The sequence below is a fragment of the Vipera ursinii genome (genome assembly GCF_947247035.1).
Source record: "Vipera ursinii genome assembly, chromosome: Z".
In the NCBI taxonomy this organism is placed as follows: domain Eukaryota; kingdom Metazoa; phylum Chordata; class Lepidosauria; order Squamata; family Viperidae; genus Vipera; species Vipera ursinii.
The window spans coordinates 15,168,043-15,195,145 of record NC_139517.1 but is presented as its reverse complement, the minus strand read 5'-3'; the positions used below and the strand labels follow the sequence as shown (position 1 = coordinate 15,195,145).

Genomic DNA, 27,103 nt, shown 5'->3' with positions numbered 1-27,103 from the left:
CAAACTCAATTTCATTGAGGGCCGCATCAGCATTGCGGTTGCCCTCAGGGGGCCGGATGAGTATGGCCAGGGTGGGCGTGGCCTACTGGGTGGGCATGGCTAGAGTGCGTATAGCCTACTGGGTTGGCGTGGCCAGCTCTACATCGTTCCCATCCAGGGTGCCTATGGGGTCCGGGCAGGAGTGGGACAGATCTGAGGGTGTCTGGCCGAAGGAGGGTCTCTGGGCCAGGGCCAAGGCAGTGGGGGCCGTTCCTTCACTGTTTCTAGGATGGCTTCACGGGCCACATGAAACTACTTCGCGGGCCGGATCTGGCCCCCGGGCCTTGTGTTTGACATGTCTGAGCTACTGGTTCTGCCGAACTGGTGTGAACTGGCTGAATCCCACCACTGGTTAGGGCCTTCTTTATGCCTAAACTATGCTCCTCTGACTTTAACAAAGTGGTTGGAAGTCACACATGCCAGCTTTGAATTAATTTCAGGAGGCGTGTATGGATGATAGAGTTCTAAAGGGATAGAGTGGTCTGTGTACGTTTAGGTTAGGAACCATGGTGGGACCACCGTGGAATCTCTCTCTGTGGGTAAAGGCTCAAACAAATGAAAGTAAGAGGGTTGGGATGAAAGCAGGGCTTTTTTTCTCATTGAACGCTCAGAACGGAGTTCCGGCACCTTTTTTGGATGGAATTTTGTAGGGTAGGCAAGGTGGGTTGTATAACATGTGTGAGTTCCGGCACCTTTTTCTTTTACAAAAAAAGCACTGGATGAATGCCTTTTCTATTGTATTTTACAGGTAGTCTTCAACTTAAACCACAATTGAGCCAAAATATCTGTTGTTAAGCGAGACAATTGTTAAGTGAGTTTTGCCCCTTTCTTGCCACAGTTGTTAAGTGAATCACTGCAGTTGTTAAGTGAGTAATACGATTGTAAAGTGAATCATGCTTTCCCATTGATTTTGTTGGTCAGACGGTCACAGATGGTGATCACGTGACCCCAAGACATTGCAACCGTCATAAATGTGCAGCAGTTGCCAAGCATCTGAATTTTGATCATGTGACTGTGGGGATGTGGCAATGGTCGTAAGTGTGAAAAACGATCCTAAGTCACTTTTTCCAGTGCCATTATAATTTTGAGCAGTCACTAAATGAAAGATTGTAAGTTGAGGACTACCTGTATACATCCTTACTTAAAAGTAAATCTAGGGAATTCATGCTGGCTGGAGAATTCTGGGAGTTGAAGTCCACACATCTTAAAGTTGTCAAAGTTGGGAACCCTGTCCTAAAAATAAGGGATAATAATCAATAAGAATAATAACATTTTTGTGATTTTCCCTTTCTTTTCTCATTAGCTTCTCCTAGTCAGCATGGCTTTGATTTGGACGAACTTTTAAGCTCTACTCCAGAACTCAAATCTGACCCCCAAACGCAAAACAGGTACAGAAAATGTATTCATTAGTTATACTTCTAAGCAGAAAGTACAGGTTGGACAACTATAATTAGTATACACCTGACTAGGAATACTTCTCCAATGGAATCAAAAAACACCTAGGTCTTTCTATCCTGCCATCTTAATCTCAACATGATCTTAATCTCATCCTCATCTCAATCTCAATTTATCTGCCCTTTCCAGTCTCTTCGCCCTTCTGAAGCTGTCATTTGATGGACAGTTAGCTCTTCTAGGCATCCCAATTTCTGCTTTGGAGGATCATGTACCATTGAGTTTGATGGCCAGAGAGTAAGCTTTTTCACACATCTCTTCTGCAGCTGCTGTTTTGAAACCATTGCAGGCTTCAGATCAAATGGGGAAAAAGTGTAGTAACCTTGAGGAGCAGAAGGAAGTCAGATAAAAGAAATTTAACTCTGTGACAGAAATGTAATTTGAGAAAGTGTCTCAGATGTGACCCTCCCTAGTTCTCATGAAGATAAGGGGGTGGGGGGTGGAGGCTCATTGAGACTTGCAAGGCTTCCTTTCTATAACCTTATACTAAAAGTGGTATTTATTTATTTATTTATTTATTTATTTATTTATTTATTTATTTATTTATTTATTTATTTCATTACATTTATATACCGCCCTTTCCCGAAGGACTCAGGGCGGTTTACAGGGTAATTAAAAAACAAGATACAAAAGTTAAAAACAAGTTTAAAAAAAATTACATTTGTCCCTGTATAAATAAAACCCCAGTTAAAATAAGATTAATCCTCAGCCTGGGCCAGAGAGCTCGAAGAGCCAGGTCTTCAGGTCCCGGCGGAATGAACGGAGGTCGGGGGCAGTCCTCAGCTCCACTGGCAGCTGGTTCCAAAGGGCAGGCGCCCCCACTGAGAAGGCCCTATCCCTAGGTGTCGTCCGCCGGCAATCTCTTACTGGTGGCACCCTGAGAAGACCCACCCTGTGGGAGCGCAATTGGACGAAGGGAACTTGATGCCGGCAGCAGGTGTTCCCTCAGATATCCCGGACCCAAGCCATGTAGGGCTTTATAGGTCATCACCAGCACCTTGAATCTCACCCGGAGGGCAACCGGAAGCCAATGCAGCTTGCGGAGTAGAGGTGTTACATGGGAGTATTGGGAGACCCCCATCACAACTCGCGTGGCCGCATTCTGCACCAGCTGAAGCCTCCGAGTGGTCCTCAAGGGCAGCCCCATGTAGAGAGCGTTGCAGTAGTAGTAGTAGTAGCTTGTGTGTCTTCAGTTTCCAACTTTGATCTTCTTCAGAGGACTGACAACACCCTTGCAAGTCTCAGTGTGCTTCCACCCACCACCTCCTTTTATTTTTGTGGAAAACTAAGGGTCTTGTCTGAGATGGTTTCTCGGGTTACAGTTTTGGTCCCAGATTCCTTTTTGTCTGACCTTTGTCTTGATTGTGGCTCTTCCTTCTGTTTCTCAAACGTTATCCCTTCCGCCTAATGCGTGGGATAGTCAAAAGAGGTGACATACTGAGGGCAACTGGGTCCAAATTCTTCTCCAGCGACTTTCCCTCAGCACAGATGTCCTCCCTCACCCCTTCACGGATTTCTGTTTAGTGTAATGTCAGAGATGGATGTGTCTTATTGGCAGGATGGAGGAGGGTGGGGACTCTTGTCTGTCTATTTGTTTGTGTGTCTGTCTCTCAGCCCTTTGAATACCACCCTCGAGCGCAACACGGTCTCCCTTTTCGCTGAAGTTTCAGGCCTCAGCCCAGACCTCCTCACTGACATGGATGATGGTGCTGATTTGCAGGGTAAATATTAAAGTTTCTTTCTGCATTTTTCCCTGATTTAGAGTTCAGGAATCCTAGCTTGTCTGTTACTTCCAACCCCCCCACCCTGGTAACTTCTGTCAATGGGACAGGACATTCTGATTTGGATGCATCAAGGGCAGGTGTCAACTGATGTCCATGTCTACTGTCTTTGTAGGAGATGCCTTAGAAACTTTGCTAGCAGAAAACACTCAGCTTCAAGAAGCACGGTAAGATCAAGCACCTAGTTTGCCATCTCAAATTAATGAGAGCCAAAAACCTCGTTAAACATAGATTCAAAACAGCTGTCCATAAAACTGCTCATGTTTTAGTTGGCTTTAGACTTAGCATGCCCTTCTGGATTTTGAAGCTGGCTTTAAAATCTTCATTCCATGGCCATCCCATCTCCAGAATTGCTCTGGATACAGCCCGCCGCCATCTTATTAACCGTGTGGAGGAGCTCAGCGAAGAGCGTGAATCTTTACGGATGGAGAATGAGAGATCATTGACTGACCTGCGTAGTTGCCAAATGCAGCTGAAAGAAGCTGAGTTGGGACTTCTTCGGTAAATTTTGGGCACTCTCCTATATTTATTCCACCTCTTTGTCTACCAGGCAACACTGGATTTGATAAAACGAAGCATAGCTAGACCTCCCATGCTGATTGCCTCATGCAGCAACTATTCAAACTTACGATGGTGCTGAAAAAATAACTTTACAACCAAGGCACACATTTATGACCCTCACAGCGTTGCTCAGTTATTTGATCACTATTACACTCATTGCTTGTTATTCTGTATGTCTGATCAATTCTGTTCTTCCCCATCCCCAATTGCAGACCAGAGAGATTGGAGAGGAAGGGATTATAAGAGAGTAAGCAGGCACACCTTACACACCAAAGGAATACAGTAGTACCATCTGTTTGCCTAGTACCCTTGGGGCTTAGAGCTACATGAGCAATAGGATCAGCATATTCTTTTACCACTGTTTAAATGGTGCATCAATTGTCAAAACAGATATTTTCTACAATTTCACTCTAGGCAAGACATTCATTTTTATCTTAGTATTGATGACTAAAACAGGTTTTAAGATTGAGAAGAAAGTAAAATATCTGGCTATTGTATGTTATTTCAAAATAATTGCACTAAGATATGCAATTAAGAATGATATGTTGAGATGGGAGAAAGTGTAATTCTCATTGTTGGGGAGAATTTCTGTGGTAAAAGGTGGTTTTTATCAGTTTGTTTCAAACTTTTCATACTTGATGCCTTTAAGATGTGTGGATTTCAACTCCCAGAATTCTGGAAGTTAAAAGTCCATGTATTTTAACTTTGTCAGGTTTGAAAAACAATTGAATAGACTATTGTGTGTCTTTCAAATGTTAGTTGGCTTTTATTTATTTATTTTTTAACCCTGGGGTGTTTCTTAATTAATGTCTTAATTAAAAATTAAGGCATGTATATCAGAGCACCGAATTGGTTATGTGATTTCTGATCCCGTTCTAGTATACTGAACATTTAAGGATTTAAAAACAAAACAAATATGCGGTCATATTCCTTTTTCAAACTTTGAATTTTAGGATCCGGCAGGAATTTAAGGAATCAAGGCGTTCCAGTGAGGAGGGAGAGGTAACCTTCAAGAACCCTCATCCATACTTGGCAAAGGTGCCGAGGTCTCTGGGATGTAAACGGGAGAGGCAAGAGTGTAGACTAGCCTGATGCCCTCCAGCTGTGTTGTGTGTTTCTGTCCAAATGCATCTGGATGGTAAGGTCTGGGTACCACTACCTCAATACATCTGGAGGATACTAAGCTGGGAAGACTGGGCTTCTGGCAAAAGAGGATTCAGAACTTTGAATGGAGAGGAATAGATCTGAGCTATTGAGGCAAGGTTGCCCATTTCCTCCACAGGCTGAAGGGGGGCTGTCCCGGACTCAGAGGTTCACCCGTGCGGAGATGGCACGTGTCGTGATGGAGCGTAATTTGTATAAAGAGAGGCTGATGGAATTACAGGAAGCGGTTCGACGTGCTGAGCTTCTGAGGTAAGCCTTATTTGGGATTTCTGAGAGAGCGAGAAGAATCTGTATCTACAGATAGTCCTTGACATAAAACCACAATTGAGTCTGAAGTTTCCATTGCTAAGGAAGACAGTTGTTAAGCGAGTTTCACTCTTATTTTACAGCCTTTCTTGCCACCGAGTTGTGGTTAAGTGAATCACAGGAGTTATTAAGTTAGTAACACAATTGTTAAGTGAATCTGGCTTCCCCATTATCAACAGATCATAAAAGGTGATCCCATGACTCCGGGACACTGCAACCATTATAAATATGAACCAGTTGCCAAGCTTCTGGATTTTGTTCACATGATCACGGAATGCTGCAGTGGTCACAGGTGTGAAAATGGTCGTAATCACTTTTTTCAGTGCTGTTGTATCTTCAAACAGTCATGAAATGAATGGCTGAAAGTCAGGACTACCTGTGATCTGCTGTTGTTCTCTGTGGTCTTTGCCAGCCCTTCCAGCTGAACCAGGGAAATAATCTGCCATTTGATTTAGAACTTGTCTTGGCTAACTTAGTCATGGCTCTTCCTAAAAAGGTTGGGTTGTTTCCTAGCCAAACTCTTTGGGGTGACCCAGAAATGAGTGGGGATTTTTTTCATCCCTTGCTTCTGATCCAAAGATGTTGTCCTTGCCTACTGTAACAGCATCCCAGGGACCAAAATGGGAGAAAAAGGAGAGAGATAGTCTCTTTTCCATGGCTGATTAAGCAGCTGTAGCTAGGGAAATAAGTTACTTTGGAAGTGGGAATTATAAGTTGGTGAGGCTTGTATTGCAGTCTTAGAAATCTCCCTGGTCACATTATGCCAGAGGTCTTCAGACTTGGCCCTTTTATGGCTTGTGGACTTCAACTCCCAGAATTCCTCAGCCAATTTGCCTGGCTGAGTAATTCTGGGAGTTGAAGTCCACAAGTCATAAAAGGGCCAAGTTTGAAGACCCCTGCATTAAGTGTTCTTTCCAAAAGTCCTGTTACTAACTAATACAACACTTAGCTGGACTTTTTCCTTCTGTGCTTCTTATTTCTTTTGAAATGGAAATACTTGGAAATTTATTTTTATAGCCCACTTTCCCAATCTATGTTCACTTTGCCTCTTAAAGGATGGAAGTCGTGTTAAGGTTTGTTTTAAGAGTGCACTTTAGTTGTAAACTTTTCAGGATATTTATGAAATGTAAAAGTGTAATGTAGGTAGTCATTACATCCGCTAACCCAATTTACTTCAAAAGCTTTGTTTTTCACTTGGTTACATCTGCAACCAATTAATTAATTATTTTTGTCAGTTTGAAAAATTGACTAAAAGTAAAGCTGAAGACCGATGACAGAATTATATATATGGCTTTAGATACTTCAGTTTGTTCACAATTTTACAAAAGGAGCTGAGAAAATCAGGAAAAAAACCAGTAATAATCATTGCCTAGAAATTTTGCCTCTAGACCAGGGGTCGGCAACCTCGGCTCTTTTATGACTCGTGGACTTCAACTCCCAGAATTCCTGAGCCAGAATTCTGGGAGTTGAAGTCCACGAGTCATAAAAGAGCCGAGGTTGCCGACCCCTGCTCTAGACACTGAATCTTCAGTTTCATTTTATGAACTAATACTACTATCAGCAATTTCTGGTTTTGCTGAACCTGAAATTTCATTTTTATCCTTTTAATACAGGGGTGTCAAACTGCCGGCATGCAGGCCAGGTGCGTCATGGCGAAACCACGCCCACCCCATTGCCAGCAATGGAAAAAAAGTCACGATTGTCGTGACACGTCACGGGACATTGCGAGTTTGACACCCCTGTTTTAATAGATTTCTAATTTTGACAAGTAAAATTTTGTTCAGATTCATACAAGCTTCTCTGTTCTTTCACATATTTGAGCACAAAATATCTTTACACAGGTAGTCCTTGACTTATAACCGTAATGGAACTTGCCCATTACAGTTATATGTCATGATGGTCATAAAGAGGATTATCTCTGGATTTTAACATTTTTTGCACTGGTTGTTAAGAGAATGCAGCATTTGTAAAGCAAAAGCCACAATCATTAAGTGATACCATCGACCATGGTATCCTGCTGCAATGGCTCGAGGGGTTGGGAGTGGGAGGCACTGTTTTACGGTGGTTCTCCTCCTACCTCTCAGGCCGCTCGTAGTTTGCATTGGCAGGGGGACAGAGATCTACCCCAAGGCCCCTCACTTGTGGGGTGCCTCAGGGGTCGGTTCTCTCCCCCCTCCTGTTTAACATGTATATGAAGCCGCTGGGTGAGATCATCCGTGGCTTTGGGGTGAGGTATCACCAATATGCGGATGATACCCAGTTGTTCATCTCCACCCCGAGCCAACCCAGTGATGCCCTTGACGTGATGTCCTGGTGCCTGGAGGCGGTGCGGGTCTGGATGGGAAGGAACAGGCTCAGGCTGAACCCCTCCAAGACCGAGTGGCTGTGGATACCGGCATCTCATATTGTCCAACAAGTTCCATCTCTTTTGATGGGGGGGAGCTATTGCCCCCCTCAGAAAGGGCTCGCAACTTGGGTGTCCTCCTGGATTCACGGCTTAATTTGGAAGTTCATCTAATGTCCGTGACCAGGGGGGCCTTCGCACAGGTTCGCCTAGTGCGCCAGTTGCGCCCCTTTTTGGACCGAGATGCCCTATGCACGGTTACCCATGCCCTCGTCACTTCTCGCCTGGATTACTGCAATGCTCTTTACATGGGGCTGCCCTTGAAAGAGCACCCGGAGGCTTCAGCTGGTGCAAAATGCGGCCGCACGGGTGCTTATGGGAGTATCTCGGTACTCCCATGTTACACCACTCCTGCGTGAGCTGCATTGGCTTCCGGTTACCTTCCGAGTGTGATTCAAGGTGCTGGTAATAACCTTTAAAGCCCTACATGGCTTAGGCCCGGGGTACTTGCGAGACCACCTGCTGCCATTGTCAACCTCCCATCGCCCAGTTCGCTCCCACAGAGTCGGCCTCCTCAGGGTGCCGTCGGCCAGGCAATGCCGGCTGGCGACCCCCAGGGGGAGAGCCTTCTCTGTGGGCACGCCGACCCTCTGGAACGAGTTGCCTCCGGAGCTGCGGATGGCCCCTGACCTTTGGTCCTTCCGCCGTGACCTGAAGACCTGGTTGTTCCAACAAGCAGGCCTGGACTGACTACGTTTTTTAATTAGGCTTTTTACTGGGTTAAATTGTCTATTGTTTAATTCTCTTTTAAATTTTTCACTATGGGACATTTTTGCCGAAACCAGAAGTAAACACCAGTTTTGGGCCAAAACATCATAAATCGCGGTCACATGACTGTGAGATGCTGCAAACGGCCATAAATGCAGACTGGTTGCTGAGCACTCCAAATTCAGTCGCGAGACAACGGGAGGGAGGGCGTAGGAATTTCAGAATTTGGTCATAATCATCTTTTGGGGGTGGCGGTCTGTCATAACTTCAAACGGTGCTAAGGGACTGGTCATAAGTTGAAAACCACCTGTACTGACAGCTGGAATAGTGAATGGTCTTTCATCGCTCAGAGTTGGTTAAAAGATAGACAGTTATGATTTAAATAAATAAAAATAAATGATAAGTTATTCTGACGGAAGAGATTTTTCCAGATGTATTTTTTTTATTTTCTGAATCTTCATATCTCTAGTCTTTAATTGTTGTACCTCCCAATTGCCACTCTATGTTTTAAGCAGCAGTTAGAATAGAATTAGGAACGAGCACGAATTGGTTACTTTCTACCTTTTTCTAGTGCAGTGATGGCAAACCTTTTAGAGACCTAGTGCCCAAACTGCAACCCAAAACCCGCTTTTGAATCATCGGGTACCGGGTGGGTGTGGCCCATTGGGTGGGTGTGGCCCATTGGGTGGGCATGGCTGCTGTGGTAACAGCAGACTGGGTGGGACTAAAAAGTTCAATCAATCAATTCCAACTTTGCGAGATCTTTTTTTTTCCTGTGAGAAGTTGAAATTGATTGATTGATTGATTGAACCTTTTTTTTTGCACATGGCAGCGGAGGCCTAAAGCAAAAAGGTTTTATAAAACCCAGCTGAAGGCCTAGGATTGGGGCGACGGCACACGTGCCCACAGAGAGGGCTCTGCGTGCCACCTGTGGCACGCGTGCCATAGGTTCGCCACCAGGGCTTTTTTTCTCATAGAACGCTCAGAACGGAGTTCCGGCACCTTTTTTGGATGGAACCTTGTAGGATAGGCAAGGCGGGTTGTATGACATGTGTGAGTTCCGGCACCTTTTTTTTTTTTTTTTTACAAAAAAAGCACTGTTCGCCACCACTGTTCTAGTGGTTTCTTCAGAGTGAGAGAATCAATACCGTCAATACACAAGAGACAGACGCTGCTCAATAATTGTTTGTTTCTTCTTAGGGCTTCTCGGGAGGATCAAGCGATTCAAATGAAGAAATCATCATTTTGGAAAATGTAGGTACTGCATAAGATTTATTTTATTTTATTTATTTTAATTCCATTTATATCCCGCCCTTCTCCGAAGACTCAGGGCGGCTTACAAGCTTAGCAGTAGCCTTCATCCTATGTATATGCCTGCTTAATAGGGCTTTCACACACACACACACCCAAGCGGCATTATTAAAAAGTCAGCTTAATTGCCCCCAACAATCTGGGTCCTCATTTTACCTACCTCGGAAGGATGGAAGGCTGAGTCAACCTTGAGCCTGGTGGGACTCGAACCTGCACTAATTGCAGGCAGCTGGTGTTACTGAAGGAGGCATTAGCCCACTGCTCCACCAAGGCTCTTTTTTTTTTTTATCCTGTGGTGGTGAAATCTTGCTGTTTCAGGATTCTGCCGCGGAGTGTCCAACACAGGCTACACAGTTTAGCAGCCTGAGCTTCCTATTTCCTTTTTCTTCTGAAGCAAAGACCATTTCTTGGTCTCCTGGGTGCAAGCATTAACTTGAAATTACGTGGGAGGACAAGTAATATTTCAGAAGCAGTAGCTAACGATTTCTGGCTGGGCAGCCCCAACTGCTATGATTGCTGCGAACAGAAAAGGAACCAAACTTTGCAGGCAAATAAATGGTTGCTGTGCTTCTGTTTGTTTGTTCAGGTCACTGAGGTCTCCTGCCCTTAGTGCAGGAAACTATTACGACTTGCTTTCAGATTTTTGCTTCTTCTTTTTTTTTTAAGGATGGACCCCTTGCCCTTCTCTTTCCTTTTAACCATTTTCCTCCACTCTGGCAGTTTTGATCGCCTGTTCAGCCCATCAGATGCACCTGAGAGCGCTGTTGCCTCTCCTCTACCACCGGGGAGGTCCCGGCCTAGCCGCAATAGCCAAAGAGATTCAGGACAGAGCACACTGAGATTCATCCCACGAGCAATCTCGCCCTCTGAGTAAGTTTACAAGACTGTAAACCCAAATTCGTTTTTTTTATTAAAGAGTTTTACAAAAACAAAATTTTCCCCAAATCCCTCCCACCCCAAACCCACCCACTTCCCCCCCCCACTTCCCAGAGCTAAATACAGGATTATAGTTACAATAATCATATTCTAAATAAAAATTATGCATAATATACAATTAACCAAATTCATAATGCGCTTTAACTCTCTTTTAACATAACTACAAACAACGTACCAATAACAATATCCCACTAAAATCTACTCATAAGCTAAATGGTACTTTTTGGTCCCATATTTGTTTTGAATATAATTTATCCATCTCCTCCAAACTGAAATATATCTTTCCTGTGAATGATCCTTCAGATAAGCAGAAATCTTAGCTATTTCTGCAAGATTCGAAACTTTAAACACCCATTCTTCTACAGTGGGCAAACTATCCTTCTTCCAATATTGTCCCACCAGTAACCGTGCTGCCGTTATCATGTTCAACATCAAGTTAGTTTCTTTAACATCACAATCTACCACAATGCCCAATAAAAACAATTGCGGGGAGAACTTTATCTTTCTCTTAAAAATCTTTTGAATGTTCCACCAAATTTTAATCCAAAAAGCTTTTATATTTCTACAAGTCCACCACATGTGAAAATAGGTAGCTTCTAAACTACCACACCTCCCAAATTCTTAATTCTTCCTATCAGGAATCCTTGGGAATACAAAGCAAGTGTGTTTGACTGTGTTTTTACCACTAATCTGCTTTTCTCAGTTTTGATTGCGCTGTTTGCTCACCGTTTTTCCGGTTGGGTATTTTACCTTTGGGGTACAGGTAGTCCTCGACTTACAATAGTTCATTTAGTGACCGTTCAAAACTACAACAGCACTGAAAAAAGTGACTTATCACCATTTTTCACACATACAAACCTTTTGCAGCATCCCCATAATCGTGCGATCAAAATTCGGACGCTTGGCAACTGACTCACATTTATGACGGTTGCAGTGTCCCCGGGATCAGGTGATCACTTTTTGTGATGTCCTGACAAGCAAAAATCAATGGGGTAAGCAGATTCGCTGAACAACCGTGTTACTAACTTAATAACTGCAGTGATTCACTTAACAACTGTGGCACAAAAGATGGTAAAATGGGGCAAAATTCACTGAAACGTTTCACTTAGCAACAACAATTCAGGGCTCAATTGTGGTCCTGAGTTGAGGATTACCTGTATTTTTCCTTCTCTCCTGTTGATCTAAAAATCTTTTTTTTCACTTCAACTGGGAGTGATGCTTTGAGACTTTATCCAGGCACCCACCTTCTCCCAGAGTACTACAGATTTATCTGCTTTGTGATGGAATGGATTGTTTGTCCATTTAACCCAGGGCTGACGGCTCCCCACAGCAGAAGCGGCGAGAACTGTATGGTGAGATCCGCTCACACATCTGGCAGGAACATGGTCGGGCACAGATCCATGGGTGGAGCCAGCCACCTTCATTTCAGGTGAGGATTTTTGGCATGCGCACCAGAATCACATGCTTTGAGGTCACCCTACCTATATAAATCCCATGTTGTGACACTAGTTCTCTTGAATTAATGCTTTTAACGGGATCTTATCTAGAAACACAAGCTACAATTATTGTCTACCTTTGTAATACTGTACTAAAATTCTCATGCGCATAACCTTTAACTGGGCGAAACGGTGCGTCATAGGGCAGCAATTTTTGTTCCAAGGTTATCTCAGAGGGGCTAACCACCTGGAGGCTCCAACTGGTACAGAATGCAGCCGCGAGAGTTGTGTTGGGAGTTTCCCGACACTCCCATGTCACACCTTTGCTCCGCGAGCTGCATTGGCTTCCAGTTGTCTTCCGGGTGAGGTTCAAGGTGTTAGTAATGACCTACAAAGCCCTACATGGCATGGGTCCGGAATACCTTGGAGAGCACCTGCGGCCGGCGTCAACTTCCCTCCGCCCAGTACGCTCCCACAGAGAGGGCCTCCTCAGGGTGCCACCGGTCAAAGAATGCCGACTGGTGGCCCCCAGGGGGAGGGCGTTCTCTGTGGGCGCACCGGATTTATGGAACCATCTTCCGGTCGAGCTCCGGATGGCGCCTGATCTCCGCTCCTTCCGGCGCGATCTTAAAACCCACCTTTTTGAACAAGCCGGCCTGGCCTGATGGGATGGGGTTGGGTTTTATAAATTGGCTTAACTTTTAATCTGTACTAATTTATTACGGGCATCTCTGTTTAATTACTTTTAATAATTTTTAATTTTTGTATCTTGTTTTTATTATGTATTGCCCTGTTCACCGCCCTGAGTCCTTCGGGAGAAGGGCGGTATACAAATTAAATTAATAATAATAATAGCTTACAGAATGTATCCCAAATCTGGGACCCATGGCTCTGTGGAATGGAAATTTGGCAAATGCTATAAAGCATTTTATGACATAAACATTGTTCGACCTGCCTAAAGCAATTGATGACATAATACACAATGTCACAAAACATTTCTTATGCTGATGTTTGGCTGTGTTATAGCGTTTAACGTGGGCTATCTTTAAGGCAGATATACATCCCTGAATATGGGCAGAAGTTCTGTCACTGTTAAAGACATTGAGCAATCTAATCATGCTTCTGAAAGAATGACCCAGTGGGTCATGAGTTGTCCAGTTATTATTCAAATGTACACGGAGCCCACCTCCCAGCAGCTCTGAGGGGTTACAGTTTACATTTTTTTAAAAAAAATAAATAATAAAAATGAAGAATTAAAAACAGCGAAAATGACAAAATAAAATGGGAACAAAACAAAACCCCAAAAAACCCCAAACCCACCCGAACGAACGAGAGCTTCAGTCACCCTCACCAAAGACTTGAGAGAAAAGTACTATTGTGCACAGACAGTCCTCAACTTACGACTACAACTGACCCCAAAATTTCCATTGCTAAGCAAGACAGTTTGTTAAGTGAATTTTGTCCCATTTTAAGACCTTTCTCACTACAGTTGTTAAATGACTCGCTGCAGTTGTTAAATTAGTAACACGGTTGTTAAGTGAATCTGACTTCCCAATTGACTTTGCTTGTCAGACGTTCACAAAAGGTGATCACATGATCCTGGGACACTGCAGCTGTCCCTCATAAATATACGCCAGTTGCCAAGCGTCTGAATTTTGACCATGTGACCATGGGGATGCCTTAATGGTCATAAACGTGGGAAATGGTCATAAGTCACTTTTTCCATTGCCGTTGTAACTTTGGACCTTCAATAAACGAATGGTTTTAAGTGTTTTATCACTCCTGAAATGGGCAATGGAGTGGAAAATACAGGCCTGGCATTTGATTCTCTGAATTATAGCTGGCCGAGTTACAACTATAATGGAGCTGTAATGATTTTACAGCCCCTTTTTGTGGTGGTTGTTAAGCAAATCATACTGGGTGTTAAACAAATCTGCCGTTTTTTAAACAAGCACTGCAATCATTAAGTGAACCTGCTGTGGTGTGGTTTTGCCGAAAACCAGAAGTAAGCGCCAGTTTTCATCAAAACGATCATAAAACACAGTCAAATGACCCCCGGACACTGCCAACAGCCGTAGATGTGTAGATGATCCTGCCCAAAATGTGGTCATGTGACCATGGGACACAGGGGCGAATGTTGGAGCTTTGAGTCCCCTTTTTCAAGACAGTCATTAACTTTAAACCGTCACTAAGCAACCAGTCAGTCATATGTCAAAGGCTATCCGTAATTGAGGGGCTGGTGTCTTAGCTTTTTAACATTTTCTCACCCAGTAAAAATGGTTCTATCCCCAGGTGAGACCTATTCAGATTTCAGACTTGAATTTCTGCTTGTTAAAATGGGGTTACTGTTTTGCTGCAGGGCCCTGATCCACCTACAGGAACTGCTCAGGTACCTGTACTTGTGCAGCTGAGGATGTTGGAGCAGAAAGACCCCAGTACCAAGGTGATGAAGCAAGCTGTCTCCAACTGATGAACAGTTGAGGGCTGCTTTTTGTGTTGTTGTTGTTTTTCCCCAAATTAAAAAGTAATGCAAAATCGAGTAAATCTTAATAGAACTAGTGTGAGTCATTGTGGTAGCCTGCGAATGATTTGTGGTAAAGGCTGTAGGAATAAAACTAGAGAAACCAGAGCAGAGACCATTGCAGAGAAATTGGATGGGGGTCAGTGTGTGATGTGTATGCGCTACAATTGGTTTGGATGAGGCAGTCACATCTGATTCCGGAGAATTGTAACCCCAGTCAAGATGGAGTGGAAAGAGGCAAAATGGAGCAGAGATTGCAAACAGTTCCCTGCATGCTCAGAGGAAACTTTTAATTTCTCTGGTGCCTCTCTTGGATAATCTGCTTTGGGAATTCCTGTTGCAAACACCTTTTTTTAAAAAATTTGTTTTTTAGTAATTTTTTAAAATATAGAATAAAAACTAAGCCATTTTTTCTGTTGTTTTCAAGGGCTAATACAGTCATTGACTTATGAGCATAGTTGGGGGCCAGAATTTCTGTCACTAAGCAAGGCGGTTGTTAAGATAGTTGTGACCGATTTTACAACCTTTTTGCCCTGGTTGTTAAGTGAATTGTGTGGTTCTTAAGCGTATCTGGCATCCTCTGTTGACTTTGGTTGTCGGAAGCCAGCTGGGAAGGTTACAAATGGTGATCACACAATCCGTTATGATAACCATCACAAATACATGCCAGTTACCAAGCACCCAAATCTTGATCTTGTGGGGATGCTGTGATGGTCATAAATGTAACCTCCAGTTGTAAGTCACCTTGGGCCATTGTAAAGCAGTCAGTCTGGCCATCTCAGCAAGTTCCAACCTCTTCGCTATCCATTTGTCCATTGTAGGTAAAGTCTTTTCACCTTGTCCATATACTGCATATACACCCTCACTGCAGTTACAGCAAACATTTCTGAGTGTACGTCAATTAAAAATTTGTGGATGGATGTCAAGATAAATGCTTGTCCCTCTCTTATCGCAGCTCTGGTGTGCCGCAGCATCTGTTGGGCTGGAGCCTCGAGAAACGCCACAGATTGTAAGCACTGCTCCCTGGCAAATTTGCACAACCCAGCCGCTTGCATGCTTGGGATTTCTTTATGCTAACCTTCTGTTTGGAGTTACTTGAACCTTAAATACAGCCTTCCCTGAATTGCCTGGGTGTATTGGAAACACGATTCCCGGAATTCCCTAACTAACAGGGTGGCAGAGAATTATGGGGATGATGATATCTGGAGAGTGGCTTCCCTTCCCTTTCCCTTCTACAACTCTTATTATTAGGTGGTATACAGGTAGTCCTCAATTTAGGACCACAATTGAGCCCAACATTTCTGTTGCTAAGCGAGATGGTTGTTAAGTGAGTTTTGCCTCATTTTACGACCTTTCTTGTCACAGTTATTAAGTGAATCACCACAGTTGATGAGTTAGTAACATAGTTGTTAAGTGAATCTGGCTACACCATTGTTTTTGCTTGTCAAAAGGTTGCAAACGGTGATCACATGACCTTGGGACACAGCAACGCTCATAAATATTAGTCGCCAAACATCTAAATTTTGATCACATGATCATGGGGATTCTACAAAGGTCATAAGTGTGGAAAACAGTCGTAAGTCACTTTCTAGTGCCACTGTAACTTTGAACGGTCACTAAATGAACAGTTGTAAGTTGAGGACTTATAACCCAGTTATAAAGTGAATCTGGTTTCCCCATTGATTTTGCTTGTCTGACGGTCGCAAAAACTGGTCACATGACTCCGGGACACAACAACTGTCACAAATATGAGTCAATTGCCAAGCATTTGAATTTTGATCATGTGACCATGGGGATGCTGCAAGGGTCATAAGTGTGAAAAGTGGTCATAAGTCACTAACGAAAGGTTGTAAGTCGAGGACTACCTGTAAATCCTTGCTATTGGACAATTCAGGCCTTGAAAAGTTACATTCTCGGGGGATATTTATTATATTTACCTGAGCAAGTCCATCTTGTGGCACAGAAGACCCAAATGATGGCTGTACGGTTAGGAGAAAAAAATCGTTGGTGCAAGATTTCTCGCCATCTTATCTAAGATTTCAGATTAGGAGCTGCAGGTGGCACCGTTGCCTGGCTTGAAGATGGGTTTATGAGTGCCTGCCTTTTCCTGATGTAGGAAACCTGTGGTATTTCCACCTTAGGCTCACATAAAATGGCGCAGGTCTGACTCAGGGCAGAGATAAGTTTCGTTTCTGTTCATAAGTGGCAGTTTACCAGAAATCAGATGATCCTGCTACGTGCAGACGGACAATCCCGTTGGAACACGTACAAGAAAGTAACAGAAACAATGACATTCCATACATGGCTATAGCTGAAATGTAACCACTGGATAGCTGCTTGTTGCTTGTGTGGTATTGTATTTCAATAAAAGAGAGCTGAGGACTTTGGTCTGGGCCACAGGTCGGCAACCTGCGGCTCCGGAGCCGCATGCGGCTCTTTGAGCCGTCTCTTGCGGCTCCCAGCCGCCCGGTGCGCGCGCACCTCTTCCAACGGGCAGTGGTGCGCGCGCACCTCTCCAAATGGAGAGTGGCACCGCCCGTTTGGAGAGGTGCACGCGCACCTCCCCGAATGGGCGGAGGTGCGCGCGCACCTCCCCAAACCTTTGGAGAGGTGCGCGCGTACCTCTGCGCGAATGGGCAGCGGTGCCGCTCTTTCAGGAAGCCCGCCGCGGCCCGTCTGTGAAGCTGCCGAAAGCGGCAGCTTAGCAGACGGGCCGCGGCAGCTTCCGCAAAGAGCGGCGCCCCTGCCCATTCCGAGAGGTGCGCGCGCACCTCTCCGAACGACCGGAGGTGCGCGCGCAACTCCGGTCGTTCGGAGAGGTGCGCACGCACCTCTCGGAATGGGCAGGGGCGCCGCTCTTTGCGGAAGCTGCCGCGGCCCGTCTGCTAAGCTGCCGCTTTCGGCAGCTTCACAGACGGGCCGCGGCGGGCTTCCTGAAAGAGCGGCACCGCTGCCCATTCGCGCGGAGGTACGCGCGCACCTCCGGTCGTTCGGAGAGGTGCGCGCGCACCTCTCGGAATGGGCAGGGGCGCCGCTCTTTGCGGAAGCTGCCACGGCCCGTCTGCAAAGCTGCCGAAAGCGGCAGCTTTGCAGACGGGCCGTCGCCATCAGGCAACCGGGAACCGGTTCCATCTCATTTTTTAAAAAATGGCAGCCGCGTGCGTCCGCGCATGCGCAAAAAACCTTTTTGCGCATGCGCGTGCATGGACACACGCACGCGGCTCCCTCTTTTTTTAATTTGTGATGGAACCGGTTCCCAGTGGCTCTTTTTCTTTTTTAGGTTGCCGACCCCTGGTCTGGGCCCTCATCCCGAGAACGCTCAGAGAGACGTGTCCTCATTTATTGGCAAGTCGTGAGGAGCCCGCCGGGTGCGAAAAACCCGCATCCTGACCCTTCTCTTCATTTCCTTTCAGGATACCCCCCAAAGTAGCTCTTCCAGCAGCTCTCAGCTGTGGGTGGCTGCTGGGACCCACTCCGCCAGCGAAGTGACCCTCTTCAACGCTCCCAATACTAACCAGCTCTTGGAACACTTTGTGTTGCCTGGAATTCACATCCTCTCCATGGCTTGTGTTCCTGGTCAGTGAGATGAAGTGGGAGGTGGGAATTGAGAAATGGTCCGAAGAAGCAGGGATAAGAGTACAGGATTCTGTGGTCCCAAATGCCCGGGAGTGAGACACTTCCAGTGAGGTCAGGAGACTCTGGGTAAATGGGGTCAAAACTTTCAGCCATTTTTTTTCTTTTTGACAAAGAGTTTGGGGAGTAGGATTTAATGGAAAAACTGACCTGGTTTGTGGGGTTTGAGAGGAATTTAAGGGACGCAATGGGTATCAGCCTATTAAACATCTTTTTTCTTGCCATTTCCAATTCAGTTTTTGACTCTCCCCAACTGGGTTTTTTTTAGGGGCTACAGTTTAACCTGAGTCATACACATATCTTGAGTGGAAATCAATCTTCCTAAGAAGCCTCTTTACAGTATTATTTGTTCTCCCTATTTTCACCATTAATTGAATTATAAACTAAACGGGATGGGTTTGGAAACATGCTAAGCCAAACCAAGATTAAAATAAACTATAAACTTTGTGTATTATACCAATGAGTCAGTTGGCCTTGAGTTGATCTGGTGGAACCTGTCATGCAAATTCTGCCAAAGTAAATTGGGCACAATCTTCATGTAATCTTCAGTTCTTTTACGTGGCACGATAATTGGACGGGCATATTTGTGTTGGTCGTTTGGCTTGGAGATATGAGTTAAGAGTAGTTTTGAGTTTCAAATCTCAATGTAACCTATTTGGGAAGAAAACCGTAGCTCAGCTATGGAGACTGAAAACTCAGTCTGTTTTTAATCCGTATGGACACCACTTAGCCACATGTACTTTGTGTAAGCAAGGCTCTATATCAAAAGTGTCTAAACTTTTCTTTCAATGAGATTTTTTTAGATCAGGTCTTCAAACTTGGCCCTTTTATGACTTGTGGACTTCAACTCCCAGATTTTCTCAGGCATTCTGGCTGAGGAATTCTGGGAGTTGAAGTCCACAAGTCATAAAAGGGCCAAGTTTGAAGACCCCTGTTCTAGATTGAGTCTTTCACTCTTCAGTGCTTTTTGGATTGTTGAAGTTGATTCTCAGACGTAGACATATCTACTTGTCTCTGAAAAAAAGAAGCCCAGATTGAAGTCCACCCATCTTAACATTGCTGAGACTGGGAAACACTGGTCTAGTTGCTTTGAAGCAGACATGTCAAACTCGCAATGTCATGTGATGTCGCGCAACGTATCGGAGCTTTTCCCCCATTGCTGGCAATGGGGTGGGCGCGGTTTCGTCATGACGCATCCGGCCCATGGGCCGGCAGTTTGACACCCCTGCTTTGAAGGAATCTCAGACTAGCTGTGAGATTTCAAAGCGATGTGTCCAGATGTGTTCTGGGTTCTTAACAGATTAGCATTCCTTTCCCTAATGTTGCTTTCCCTCTGCTTCTGTAGGCCTGACAGCACTTGTTGGTGAAAAGCCATTGGTAGGCCCAGAGATCCTTGAAGACCCTTTGGCACCCCAATCTGACAGTGATGAAGAAGCAAGGGAAATGGAGGCAGTTGGCAGAGAACCCACTGTCTGGATTGGGACCCAGGAAGGCTGGTAATGGAGATCGAAGTGGGGAAGAAATAAACGTGTCTGATACAATACGCCATTCCTGTCTATGTTGAGTTGCTTCAGGCAGCCTCTGGCTCTTCCTGTCCTCCTTCTCTCTTCCTACCATTTTCTTCTTGTTGTTACTGTTACACTGTGATTCTACCTGCCATCCTGAGGATGGAGCTGTCATTCTGGGGAGAATGTAAAGTTCACCTGCTTTCACAGGTGGTGTTGTGATTCAGTGTCAGCCTGTGCTCCCAGCAGCTGAGTCCGATGAATCTGAGGAGGAGGGGCTTGGGAGAGCCTTTGGTGTGGGAGGCAGGCTCTGATGCACTGCAGGACTCTCAGCCTGGCCCCTCCAGTCATGTTGCTCATGAGACTCAGCTGTGTGAGCACGAAGTGTCAGACTCAGAAGGGTCACAGCTGAATCTGCTCAGAGACGCTAGAAGCAAAAGGCAATCCAGCAGAGCAGAGCAGAGCAGAGAAAATCAATGAGGCAACTCAGTGAGAGGAGGAGAAGGCAGTGAGAAGCCACACCTTGGGACTGATAATAAAAGGGGAAGGTATGGGCGGGGCTGGTTGCTGAAGGCAACCGTTTGGAGACATTCTAAGGGAATCCTGGTCTGTTCTGGATACTTCTGTTTAACTCTTGTTTGTTGACTCTTGTTTGATATTTTGATTCATTTATTGAAGGAAATATTCCGTTGCTTTTTTGTTTGTAAATAATTTTGGGTTGGGTTTTTCCAGCCTATTGACTGTAGAAAGGAAAAAGGGGTTGTCCCTGACACACAAACAGGGCTGGTCGTAGGCTGGAACAGAACAGGTGGTCCTTGATTTACGGCCACAATTGGGACTGGAACCTCCATTACTAAGTGATGGGGTCATTAAGTGAGTCCCACTATTACAACCTCTTTACTGCAGTCTTTTAAGTAAATCACCATGGTCATTAAATAGATCATGTGTTCATTGTGTGAATCTGGCCTCCTTCCTTGACTTTGCTTGTCAGAAGCCCTTGCAGGAAGCTCACCTGGTTGTAAGTTTTCAGTGCCATTGTAACTTTGAATGATGGGTAAATGAATGGTCAGAAGTCAAAGACCGCCTGCACACTGAATGTACACATGTACTGGAAAGGAACTGTGATAGCAGAGGCTTTAATGCTCTCTCCCAAATACAAATAGTTAATAAATGAGGGTGGGTGCGATGGCTCAGCGGTTAAAGATGCTGAGCTTGTCAACTAGAAAGCTGACCGCCCAGGTTCAAAGTCTGAGTGCTGTGCAATGGGGTGAGTCCCAGATCCTGCCCACCTAGCAGTTTGAAAGCTTGCAACTGTGAGTAGATAAATAGGTACCACTTCAGTGGGAAGGTAACAGCATTCCGGGCGCCTCATCATACAGTCATGCTGGCCAAATGACTGTGGAATCGTCTTCAGACAGTACTAGTTCCCTTGGCTAAGAAATGGAGTTGAGCACCGGTCCCCTAGAGCAGAGGTCCTCAACTTTGGCGACTTTTAAGACTTGTGGACTTCAACGCCCAGCAAAGCTGGTGGAGGAATTCTGGGAGTTGAAGTCCACAAGTCTTAAAAGTTGCCAAGGTTGAGGACCCCTGCCCTAGAGTCAAACACAAGTGGACGGGGGAAGCCTTTACGAATGGGAAGCTAGAAGTCCTGGCTGAAAGTGCTAACTGTGCTAGTGGCAGAGTTCGGTGGAGGGGTCTGAAAATTCTGTTGGATATTCCTCTTCTTTTTGCTATCTCTTTCTGTTTTACAGCATCTATATTCATTCTGCTGTGACTGACTGGCGACGTTGCCAAGGCAAAGCACGTTTGAAAGAGGCCGTCCATTGTATTGTGTGAGTATGCAACCCTTGCCCAATGGCTGAAAGTTGAGTATCCTCAGTGGAAACTGCCTGCCTTCCCATTATAGTCAATAATCATAATCATAATAGTAAAATTGGAAGGGACCTTGGAGGTCATCTAGTCCAACTCCCTGCTCAGGCAGGAAACCCTATACCATTTCAGACAAATGGCTGTCCAGTGTTGGAGCATTCACTGCTTCTGGAGGCAGGTTGTTCCACTGATTAATTGTTCTTAACTGTCAGGAAGCGTTTCCTTAGTTCTAGGTTGCTTCTCTCCTTGGTTAGTTTCCATCCGTTGCTTCTTGTCCTGCCCTCGGGTGCTTTGGAGAATAGCTTGACTCCCTCTTCTTTGTGGCAGCCCCTAGTAAAAGGTGCTAGTAAAAAGTGCCTAGTGCTAGTAAAAGTTGCCTTTGTGTTATTTTTTGCCCTATATGTTACAGGCATACCCAAGGCCGCGTAGTAGCTGCCCTTGCTGATGGCTCTCTGGCTATTTTCCATCGGAACGCAGGTAGGTCCTGCCACTTGGATTCCTCCCCCCCCCACATTTGCTCCATGGTTGAGACCTTCTCCTTAATTTCTTGATGAGAGAGAATGCATAGAGGCTAGGAAACTGACAGAAGGATAAACAGTCATAAATAATCAAGAGACATAATGTCAGTCAATTGACAGCTTGTCTTATTACCGCAACAGCAGTAAAGCCGAGGTAGCAAGAAATCTGGGAAGAAGCATTTCCAAGAGATTCTGCCTTAAACAAACTCATTGTAAACCAGGATTTGAAATGCTTGCAGGTTCCAAGATTCTATAGTTACCCAAAGACTAGCATTAAAGATACCTTACTGTAGTCTGTGTACAGTAGTGGCCAAAATTGTGGAAACCTTTTGGGAAAAGTGTATTTTTGAGGTTTGATGGCTAATAACACCACTTTTTTTTGAGTAGTACCATAAAATTATATACCAATGGAACGATACTTTAATCAAGAATGTAATGCAACAAAGTTTGTTCAATTATCTGTACTGTATTCTATGAAACGTTATAGCCAAATAACCAGAAAAAGGAAGCACAACTTGCTTAGGTTGATATCAGGTGGCCAATGAGCATGAGTGTTTAGAGAGCCAATCAGGTGTCATCTTGTTTTGGCAAGTTAGGACTCAGTTATTGATGTCATGTATTGAAGATGTCATGTATTAAGGGACGCGTTGGCTCAGTGGGTTAGGACGCTGAGCTTGTCAATCAGCAGGTTGGCAGTTTGGGGGGTCGAATCCCGAGTGCCGCGTAACAGAGTGAGCACCTGTTACTCATCCCAGCTTCTGCCAACCTAGCAGTTCGAAAGCATGTAAAAATGCAAGTAGAAAAATAGGGACCACTACGGTGGGAAGGTAACAGCGTTCCGTGTGCCTTTGGCGTCTACTGCTAAGCTTGTAAGCCGCCCTGAATCTTCGGAGAAGGGCGGGATATAAATGTAATAAAAAATAAAAAAATAAAAATAAATAGTCATGCCGGCCACATGACCACGGAGACGTTCTCGGACAAGCGCTGGCTCTTCGGCTTTGAAACGGAGATGAGCACCGGCCCCTAAAGTCGGAAACGACTAGCACACATGTGTGGGGGAACCTTTACCTTTACCTATTGAAGATGAGAGGAGGACATTTGTCAGTGTGTTATGTGATCACTATGAAGTTGGTTGGGTTTTTTTTTTCCTTTCATTTAGTGAGCTTGTAAAACGTAATAAAACTAAAGTAATGGTGCAAAGAGTTGACTGCCCAGAAAGTGAGGTAAAATAGAATTATTAAGTGAACAAGGCTACAGTTACAAAGAAATTAGAAGAAAAATTGGTGGAAACTTAACCAAAGGTGGCATTTCTACTGTACACTTTTCCCAAAAGGTTTCCACAATTTTGGCCACTACTGTAGATGTTGCTTCCTTGATTTTGCCCAGCAGTAGGCATGAGCTTAAATGGACTCCAGAAGATGGTAGAGGACAGGAAGGCCTGGAGGAACGTTGTCCATAGGGTCGCGATGGGTCGGACACGACTTCGCAGCTAACAACAACAACATGTGGGACTTGACACTTATTTCATTTACTTATTTATTAAACTTATATGCTGCCCATCTCACAGTTCAAGGTGACTTTGGGCGGCTTACAGTATAATAACTCAGTCTTTTCTTAGATCGCAACTGGGATCTGCACTCCCCACGCCTGGTTGAGTTGGGAAGGCCACGGCGCTCCATTCGTTGCATCATCCCTGTGTTGAATTGGCTCTGGTGCGGTTACGGAAATCGAATCTACCTGCTGGATCCTCGGACCGCTCGCATTCAGGTGAGCCTGCTGAGACATGAGGCCATTACTGGAAGCTGTGGAAACCCAGGCGTTGTACAGTGGAAAACTCAGATGGGGCTGGAACAGATTGAGGTCACAGGAATCCACTCCATCCAGTGTCATGGTTCCGACAGATGAAACTGTTCAAAAGAACTTCGAGGCATTGTTTACCTTAAAGAATCTTTTATTTGAGTAGCATAATATCGGTACTGCCTAATCGGAAGCCAAAAACTGAATTCCCCTCCCTTGGGCACATAGTATCAAAGTACAATTCCCTCCTCCAATTGACAGTCATAAATCACATTCCCCAATTAGCTTGAAGCGTGGGTTTCCTCTCCAACTCTCCATCCCGCCAATTCCTTATCAGCTCTGGGCTCAATAACCTTGATTCTCATGCTACGTTTTGTGTTGTTGTGTCTAGCTAGAGTCTCATTCACATTCCCCCTCCCCCCCCAACATCATCTAACTCTAAAAGTGAAAGGGAAAAAGATGGCTACATTTCCATCTGTTATCAATGCAAAACATCCGATGTTAGCAGCTTTGACATCCACATTCTTAGTAGAATTGTGATCACATGAGCATGGGCATGCCGCAGCGGTCATTGAGCCTTGGTGGAGCAGTGGGCTAATGCCTCCTTAAGTAACACCAGCTGCCTGCAATTAGTGCAGGTTCACATCCCACCAGGCTCAAGGTTGACTCAGCCTTCCATCCTTCCGAGGTAGGTAAAATGAGGACCCAGATTGTTGGGGGCAGTTAAGCTGACTTTTTAATAATGCCGCTTGGGTGTGTGTGTGAAAGCCCTAATAAGCAGGCATATACATAGAATGAAGGCTACTGCTAAGCTTGTAAGCCGCCCTGAGTCTTCGGAGAAGGGCGGGATATAAATGGAATTAAAAAAAATAATAATGTGAAAAACAGTCATAAGTCACTTTTTTCAGTGCCTTTATGACTTCGAAGGGTCACTAAACTGATTGATTGTAAGCCGAGGACCACCTGTATTCAAAAGAGTCCTCGCCCAGCCCACAGGCCAAAGACTCCCTCCATCCACGCCAGAGAAAATTGGCATGCCTGTCATTTGGATCTTGCTCCCTTGCCGCCAATTTCTTTTCCTTCCTTCCAGCGATACTTTGAAGTGACTTCGCACCCTGAAAGCCATGTCCGGCACATGGCAGCAGCTGGTGGTGGCATCTGGGTTTCAGTCCGTCTGGAGACCATTCTGCGCCTTCTCCACGCAGAGACGGGGCAGCCACTGCAGGAGGTGGAACTGGAGCCCTTCGTCAGCCGCACGTTTGGTGAGTGGCTGTAGGAAAAGGAAAGACAGAACCTGAGGGTGGGGTTAAAAGAGGGACCAGCCTAGAATCTCTATGTAGCCATAAGTGAACTAAGTCCAAGTTCCCTTGAATTCCATTGACCCTTATCTAACTCCAAACAGGTGGTAAGTGTTAGTTCAGAAGATTCCTGTGCATAAGGCATGATTAGCAAGAAATCAGTTTAACTGGACCTTCAGGTGGACTTGTTCTGTTGTGGCTGACTGTGTCAGGAACCAGAGGGCACCAAGAGGCAGGATCTTGGATATTGCAGCACATGCTGGCTGGGGAATTCTGGGAGTTGAAGTCCACACCTCTTAAAAGTTGAGGTTGAGAAACCCCGTGAAAGGGTGGGAAGGAGTAAATTAGGCAGGACCTGATCTGCAAGCTGCTCTGGTTGCCGGAGGAATATGCAGCGCTGGAGGGTTGTTGAAGGATTAGAATTTTTATAGAAAGCTCCTTCACTATTGTGGACTCCATTTCTCAGATCATCTGTTGTAGATGGAATTCTCGGACCAGGATTAGGTCTTTCGAATGTCGCAGAAGGACAGCTCCCAGCATCTCTTCTTGTGGCCCAAATTGGCTGAGGCTGTTGGAAAGTGTAATTTAGCAATACTTGGAGAGGCGCAAGTTGCCTATATCAGAGGTCCCCAACCTTTTGGACACCAGGAACCGGTTATGTGGGGAGAGTTTTCCCCCGGACCGGAGGGACCGTGGTTTTGTGTGCTGCCTGCATCCCGCGGATGGGGCTTTGCTTGTTTGTGCGGACCGGTTGTTGGCATGTCGCGGCCCAGTACCGGTCCACGGACCGAGGGGTTGGGGAACCCTGGCCTATATCCATTGTCATAAATGTCATAAATGATGTGTGGATCTAGACAGGAGATCTAGAGGTTTGAGATGCCCAGAGTTATTGGGAAACAGATGGCACATAAATGTAGAAGATGAAGATGGAAGGGGGGGAGGAGGAGGAGGAGAAGAGAAAGAAAAAAATAGAGAAAAAGAGAAAAAGAAATTTTGAATGGTCTTCTCCAACTTGGTGCTCAGGTTGGGGCCCACAGCCTCCAGAATTCTCAGTCATCATGACGGGGATAATGTGCCTCAGCGCCTCTGAGCGTTCCTTGGTGCTCTCTGTGCTTGGTTGCTTTCTTGCAGTTGTTTTATTAACCAAACTAGGTAAGATCCTCAGTGCTAGTCTGTCAAATATATACAAGCTCACCCTTGCTTTCTCTTCCTCATCCTCCAGGGCCCAGCAGTGTTAGCTTGGCCTTGAACATCTCAGCTCTTGGTGCTTTTGGAAAGCGGCTGTGGGTTGGCACATCCGGTGGCACCATTATATCTGTGCCTTTTGTCTCCGGTAAGCGAATACGTCTCCTTCTGGTTGTGGGGAAAATTCACAGCTGGGCGTATTTAGTTCTGAGATGGTTTTTCCTTTTTTCCCTGCAGAATTTTCCACAAGCTTGAAGACTTCTCCCTCTTTTGGTATCCCTTATTGTGCTATGGAGCAAGCCCAGATCAGCTACCACGGGCACCGTGATGCTGTCCGTTTCTTTGTCTCTGTCCCAGGTAGTCTGCAAGAAACGTTTGGAAAACCATTTCTTGATTTTTCAGAAAGGGCCGCCCGTGTCCATGACAGTTGAGCAAAATATGACGAGTTTCTTCCCTGAGATTACAGATTTTCCTGGCGTGGGAGAAACAACAGAGGAGGAGGAAGGAAGCGGGGGTTGTGATAAACAAGGCACTCCTGTCAGCATCTTGGCTGGGAATTTTTGAAAGTTGAGACCAAGTGTAGGCAGAAAATGCTAAATTCAGTGAGATGGGAGCCATGCATTTTTAAAGTTTAAATGAACAAAAAATAGAGCGGAACCTTTAAAATAGTAGCTGTGTT

The 27,103-nt window shown here is 45.2% G+C and overlaps 2 protein-coding genes across 2 annotated transcripts in view; one reads left to right on the top strand and one right to left on the bottom strand.

Moving 5' to 3' along the window:
• RPL28 (ribosomal protein L28) overlaps window positions 1-27,103 on the bottom strand; it is a 532,136-nt gene that overhangs the window by 171,656 nt on the left and 333,377 nt on the right. The window lies entirely within an intron of this gene.
• The window catches only part of LOC310650295 (C-Jun-amino-terminal kinase-interacting protein 4-like), a 46,739-nt gene that overhangs the window by 14,073 nt on the left and 5,563 nt on the right, over window positions 1-27,103 (top strand). Inside the window, exons 7-25 of the mRNA XM_083379157.1 lie at window positions 1,343-1,427; window positions 3,106-3,212; window positions 3,388-3,439; window positions 3,621-3,773; window positions 4,787-4,835; window positions 5,116-5,246; window positions 9,616-9,669; window positions 10,447-10,596; window positions 11,974-12,091; window positions 14,458-14,541; window positions 15,575-15,628; window positions 18,033-18,195; window positions 19,598-19,748; window positions 21,509-21,589; window positions 22,036-22,103; window positions 23,763-23,911; window positions 25,032-25,203; window positions 26,462-26,572; window positions 26,662-26,781. Of these exons, the coding sequence (XP_083235283.1) occupies window positions 1,343-1,427; window positions 3,106-3,212; window positions 3,388-3,439; window positions 3,621-3,773; window positions 4,787-4,835; window positions 5,116-5,246; window positions 9,616-9,669; window positions 10,447-10,596; window positions 11,974-12,091; window positions 14,458-14,541; window positions 15,575-15,628; window positions 18,033-18,195; window positions 19,598-19,748; window positions 21,509-21,589; window positions 22,036-22,103; window positions 23,763-23,911; window positions 25,032-25,203; window positions 26,462-26,572; window positions 26,662-26,781 (2,052 nt within the window). The remainder of the gene's footprint in view (window positions 1-1,342; window positions 1,428-3,105; window positions 3,213-3,387; window positions 3,440-3,620; window positions 3,774-4,786; window positions 4,836-5,115; window positions 5,247-9,615; window positions 9,670-10,446; window positions 10,597-11,973; window positions 12,092-14,457; window positions 14,542-15,574; window positions 15,629-18,032; window positions 18,196-19,597; window positions 19,749-21,508; window positions 21,590-22,035; window positions 22,104-23,762; window positions 23,912-25,031; window positions 25,204-26,461; window positions 26,573-26,661; window positions 26,782-27,103) is intronic.